General features: G+C 36.3%; 1 protein-coding gene across 1 annotated transcript in view; it reads left to right on the top strand.

The window, feature by feature from the left end:
• Window positions 1-3316: 3316 nt before the first annotated feature.
• The window catches only part of LOC101740886 (homeobox protein orthopedia), a 7246-nt gene continuing 4001 nt past the window's right edge, over window positions 3317-6561 (top strand). The window contains exon 1 of the mRNA XM_004931608.5: window positions 3317-3775. Coding sequence (XP_004931665.1) covers window positions 3569-3775 — 207 coding nt within the window. The 5' untranslated portion in view covers window positions 3317-3568. The remainder of the gene's footprint in view (window positions 3776-6561) is intronic.

The following is a 6561-nucleotide window of genomic DNA, read 5'->3' as shown; positions in this document are numbered from 1 at the left end:
TAAAAATAAGGCTCCATATGTCCGAGTTCAACCAATCCGCGATATGTTCTTGCATCCCACCACAGTTCAAGTATTTGACTTCTACGTAATGGACTGTAGATATCTGGAAATTGTAAACTACCTTTATATTCGGAGTAAGCAGGGGTGGCAAATTTTCCTACGGGAAATAGCAAACATTCGAATTGCTAGAAGAACACTTGCGTCTTTCATAATTTGTAAAATAATGTAGCACGCTGCGAACAACAAATCACATCGTTGCGTTACTTTTCCAGATAGAAAACAATAAAATTAATAATAATATTATCAGTGTTCTTTTTTTTGGGAAACTATCTTACCTGACAGAAATCCTAACCTAGAATACAAATCGTTAGTCACAAAATAAGTAAATATTATTTAATGTTTAAATAGTTGTAGCTACCAACCCTAAAGTTCACTGCGTCTAGGCGCGCGACGGTAGTAGACTTCATTTACTCATAATAATTGCAGTTTCCCTTATTTCCCTTCCCACATCGCTTACCTCATTTATGTTTACTAAATATTACTCTTATTTTTATTGTTCATAAACAGTATGGCAAATCATTTTGTTAAAAAACCCTCATTAAAATTAGGTTGTTGTCTTAATAAGATCTATTTCTGGGACTAGTCTGGTTCGAACAGTGGGACAACCACTAACACAGTCGGAAGGTGATCACGTTGGGATGTCTAATAACTACAGATGTCCCGAATCCTGATCACGCAGGAGCAAGTCACCGTCGTCACCCTAGACACGTCCTTACGGATCCATCAGATCCAATAACTCTTGCATTAAATACCTTCAGCTCTAACACTAGGAGCAGGCTGAGGAACCCCGGTAACCGTACTCGTCGAACTCGACAAAGAGGTCGACGTGCAACCTAACCCATGCATCAGCTCGCTAAGTTTCTCGCCGGATCTTCTCAGCGGGTCGCGATTCCGATCCGGTAGTAGATTCATTCAGTTACTCTTGAGTTGTTAGGTCTCCTTCGGAGGCGCTCGGGCAGCTGTTAGCAAATCCCACCCCTTCTGGCTGAGCCTTTGCTCACCCACCTGTCCTGGTGAAACTGAAAGGCCTCCGGGCCACCAGTAAATATTCAATCATAAAAAAAAAAAACTACAGATGTATTGTGAGCTCGTCCACTCATCTGGTGCAGGGGTGAGAAACCTTTTTAATCAATGGGCCAATTTTACTTATTTTTTTTTTGGCGGGCCGCAAATAGATCAACTCTTATTAATAATTTACGAAACTTTATTTATTTATTAAAAACAAACAAGAAAAGAACAGAAAAACGAATTGATGGGAGAAACAAAGAAAGAGATAAAATAAATTTAAAAATGTTTGGCGGGCCGCATGAAGCTTATCCTTGATCTAGTGGATAAAATAAAAAGAACACATGAAATATGTCTGAATGTGTGTTGCTTCATTCATGTTGTGGGACTTATAAATATGTAGTACAATTTAGAGAAGTTTTTAGTAGCAGAAGAAGTACGTTTTAAATTTAAACACTTTGAAGTATAAAAAAATTAAATGCCCATGTAAATTTAATTTTCTTTTTCTTCCTAGGAATTGTTGAATCAATTTAACAATAATTGAAAAAAAACCTCTTCCGTTGCCCGAAATTGTAATTTGAATTTCCGCAGCAACAACCATATTTTGAATGTTTTATTGACAACAGAGAGAATTCGATAAAATATTAAAACTTACAAAATGACTAATAATAAAATTAGATAACTAAAGTTTTCCAAAATAAATTCAAACATTCCCTGGTAAATTCGATCGGTAAATCCGGTGGTAGATTCTGCAAAGCACTGCCCTTGCTTGGGCTAGTGTTAGCAAATTCACTAAGGATGAGCCTGTGAGCTCACCTACCCGTCCGCGCGTAGCTTATTCTAGCCCGTTAGGCTACCAGCGAATAGGAAAAAAGAAAAAACTGGCATTGTTTAGGGCATTGACGCTCCGCTGTCTACCGTAACAAACTTTTCTTAATTCTTGTTTGAATGAATACATATTGTAGCACTCGAGAAATACCGTTGGGGAGTTCATTAGAGTTTCAACGTAAGTGGAAGTTAAGAGTCGCATGTTACGCATTGGTTGGACGCAGAGGGTCAGGAACGAAACCGTGCTTCAGCGCGTTCATATGTCCCGGAAAATGCTGCCTGCTATCAAAAAGCGCAAGATAGAGTATCTCGGCCACGTGCTCAGGAACGATCGATACATGCTGCTCCAGCTGATAATTATGGGCAAAGTGGACGGAAAGAGACGTGCTGGGCGAAGAAAGAAATCATGGCTCCGGAATATCCGGGAGTGGACCGGTATTGCCTCCGTCGAACAGCTGTTCCGGCTGGCTGCAGATAAAAACGAATATAGAAAGCTAACGGCCAACCTTCAGGATTGAAGAGGCACTGGAAGAAGAAGAAGAAGAAGGAAGTTAAGATCACTGAAAATGCAACAGTATATGTATATGCTCTGTATAAGTAAGTGATCAATAGTGATGAACGAGTGATATTTGCTTAAGTGGTAGATGATACCATTTCCAATTAGCTCTTCGGAGCAATTTTCTTAGAATAAACGGTCGAATACTCATAAAAACAAAAGTCTCTTCCCATATAGTAATTTTTCTTTTTTCTTTAATTTTATTTTCCACTTTTCCTAGTTTTTCCGACTAGTAGATAAGATGCAGACGTCCGTAACCACGCAAACTGTAAACTCGTTCGAAAACTGTAAAATTTGAAACGTCAGAACTAATATGATTACAATAAAAAACACGAGATTAAACCTCTAAAGTATTTTTAGTTATCTATTTATTCTTTGTGTATTTTCTTTTTTTTCCGCTGACATAAGTTTGAACATGTTCAAAGCCTGATACCACCGCTAACTCTGGTCGTAATTGCATTGACATAATCGTTCCAATTACTCATGACTTCGCGGTAAAGCAAATTTGATAATGGTATTGACTCTTAGAACATATCCTTCCACAAATATTTATTGCAGTACAACGTTTATCCCAGTTATTCGTGCTAATGTAAAATTTTCATCATTTCATTTGATATCATTTATTTTCATTAAGGTAAAATCAGCGGTGCTTAAATTTCAGTTTGTGTTATAAAATTTATATTTACAATCACACCATAACTTAATCTACACCTATTAAACGCATCTATTGAGCAATCATCCTGATTGGCTAGATTTTCCAACCCCTACCGATTTCGACCAATCACGTAATCCCATTTTTGTCTCGAGGGGAGGAGTCAAGGGGGTTTTCATCAGAAGTTAACTGTGATTTCAAGCAGTGAACATCAGAGCTTTTTGGGATTAGCACCCCTTGTGAAAGTCTCGAAGTACCGCGTATTTCGAAAAGTTTTAAACACTTTCAATATGAGTATTGGATGAGCTTCATTTTGTTGTATTCTATTCTGAGTCTCATTCGTGTTTGAATTGCAAAACATTGCCTAAATATGCTACTCTTTCTTCATTTACATTCTAGTTACACGTAGGTTAATGTTGTCTTAAGAAATCTACGGTTAAAATTAGCCAATCATTACGATTCCTGAGATGGCTGGGCCATACCTTTCTCCGCTTCCCGGGGACCTTCTAACTGAGTACATGTTTGGTCGGCGACGTCAGAGGAGGAACAGAACTACCTTTACTCCTCAACAGCTCAGCGAACTAGAGTCGCTCTTCCAGAAGACGCACTATCCAGACGTGTTCTTGAGAGAAGAAGTCGCTCTAAGGATCAGTCTGTCCGAGGCGAGGGTGCAGGTTAGTTTCTAGAATAACTATTTTAAGCTACCCTTCCGCTCGTAATTTCACCCGCGTATTACGTGGAGAGAGACGTGTGCTTAGAATTGGAATGAAACTGAAGAATATATTCTTTTACAATGCTCAAACTATGAATCGTTTCAGTCTTTTGGGCTTGAAAAGTAACAGACAAATACAAGTTCTTACATCTAAAACATTATCAATGTGAATTCCTTTAAATGATAGGTGTTTTAGTAACAACTGACTTTACTGAAACGAAGAAGACTATGTTCTGCTCCAGATTATTTCTAAGCACCTGTCAAGTAGTAAGTAACATCAGTTATTTGGAAATCCATTGGGTAATCCCAGAGATATACGCGAAGTAACAAACAAACAGATAGACAGACAAGCAGAAAATAAGCCTGAAATTACGATTTAATATAACATTATTCTTCTTTAGTTAGTTACTTATTTTTTATTGTTATTGCGTGCCTTCAATGTTTAATTGTACTTTTTTATTTGACATAAATGAAAGATTAACGCAGGTGACCGATTTTTATTGGAAGCAGAAATCTAAGTTAAAGAGATAAATAGATCTACATAATAGGTTTATGGTGTGTCTTTTCACAAAATTTTATTGGAAAAGTGACGTGATTGTAGCAGCTAGACATTTCAACTGGCTAATGAAACTATGGAAAGTACAAACAAAAATCGAACAAGTAATTTTATTGAACTGGCTACGAATTTTAGTCAGAACCCAATGAAGAAGAGAATTGAAAAAGAACGAGTAAGAGATAATTAAAAAACTTTTACGTAATTCATACGGGCTGGAAGTGAAGCCTTAATGAGCATTTAAAATCATCCTCTCGCGGTCTAGATCCTATGGATATAAATGTTTGTCTTTTTCTCGTGTCACTATTTGATTTCAAATTACATCACCGCCAAAAATAGTTTTCGTTTTAATAAAACAACGCTACATTTTCAAAGGCCGCAAGCTAGCATGTCTTCTTTTTTATGGGTGCTTATTTCTGTCACAAAGCAATCATGCGTTCAAGTTTAAAGGATGAAAAAGCCTTTATGTATGTAAAGAAGTTGCCTGCCTCATGTCTCAAGATGGGTAGCTGTATTCACATTGGGGTTTCATTCGTTTAGTAACAACTAACACGCAGGGGCCAGTTAGAGTATGTATATTAAAAAAATAATTAAAATGTAAAGGCCTTATTACATATGGCCTTATTACATAAGGCCTTATTCGAACCCGCCAAGGAAGATATTTGTATGATAAATATAATGTTATGGATGTCTATTAAATATATGTAGGTGTATAATAAAAATCTTACATTTATATCCGTTATCTGGTACCTGTAACACAAGTTCTTTACGAACTTATCACGGGACCAGTTAACGTGGCGTGATTGTTAGTAAATATTTATTTATTTATTTATTATTATTGATTTATTTATTATATATTTGCATATTCCATATTCATAGCATATTCAAACAGCAGTTTTCGGAGTACCTCGAACGAAAATTAGTTTAAATGATGTCGTCGAAGCTTTTCAATATGTGGATACTTTTTGTCAGTTTTACTTTATGTCGAGATTAGAAAACGCAGTTCAGGGATAACTCTAGCTGTTTCTGCTGCGATGCGTTGTTTTTTTTCTCCTGCTTTCACAAGTCGTACTCATTATAAAACTACTTTTACGGTTTAACCTAGCGTTTATTATTTTCAATTTCCTGTTTCCGGCATTCCGAATATTTTGCGTTTTACATTGGTTCGTAGAAGACGCAAATAAACATTACAAGTAAAACTAATTCGAATGGTTCAATAAGAAAAGGTTCCTTTTAAAATATTTAAGTATTTTCAATGAGTTTCTGGTATGATACATTTCAAGAGCTAATTATTATGTCCGTTGACATTTCGAAATTAGTAAGAAGATAAAAAAAGTAAAATTGAAAGTTTTAACTTTTTTTTACATAAAGACCTACCTATTCGCAGTTAATTCAACTATGAAATATTATTTTTATTAAATATTATATTATATAATTATGAAATATTAGTTATCGGCGCGTTATAATCATTTTAATGGATGGCTGTTAAAGGTATAATTAATAAGGTCTTACTAAAATTAAAATTTATGAATTTTTTTACTCTTCTGATAACGGGCTAATAAAACTTCAATAACCTAGCACGAATAAGATAACAGGGCTTACATTGAATAAAATAGAATAGGTAACTAAAGTACAAGTAATATAAAGACAATCTCGTATCAATCAAATATGACACACATGACTTAAAGACGGAAAAACTAAACCATGTTTTGCCAACTGCCTTATCACTCGCTAACTTCTATGCTGCCGAAGATATCTTTATTTTTCACAGGCACATAATTATCTTTCCTACTTCTTCTGGCTTTAATATGTTAAGTAGCCGACGTGTGGCTCAGTAGTATAAAGCGGGCCATTCGTGAGAGGTTATCATTTCCACAGGACTACATCTTCTTCTTCATCGTTCCCTCAGTGCTGAGGATCGCGACTACATATGACTTTCCTCCTTAGTGTTCGGTCATGGGTGGCATGGACTGAACGGTATAGACTACCACCAACCGGTTTCTTAAACAAATCTCACCATTTGGCTGGTATTATGTCCACGGCACGCTTGCCTTCTATGCGACCCAAAATTATGAGCTTCTCTAATTGATGTCTGGGAGACCGCACTGTGTGTCCGAAGATAACACGTTAATGGCAGATGTCAGAGAGCCTTATTTGGATGTTTAGCTCTCTTAAAATGAGCTCTTAAATGCTCG

This window comes from Bombyx mori, chromosome 11, assembly GCF_030269925.1.
Source record: "Bombyx mori chromosome 11, ASM3026992v2".
NCBI lineage: Eukaryota > Metazoa > Arthropoda > Insecta > Lepidoptera > Bombycidae > Bombyx > Bombyx mori.
This window is presented reverse-complemented; position numbering and strand designations above follow the sequence as displayed.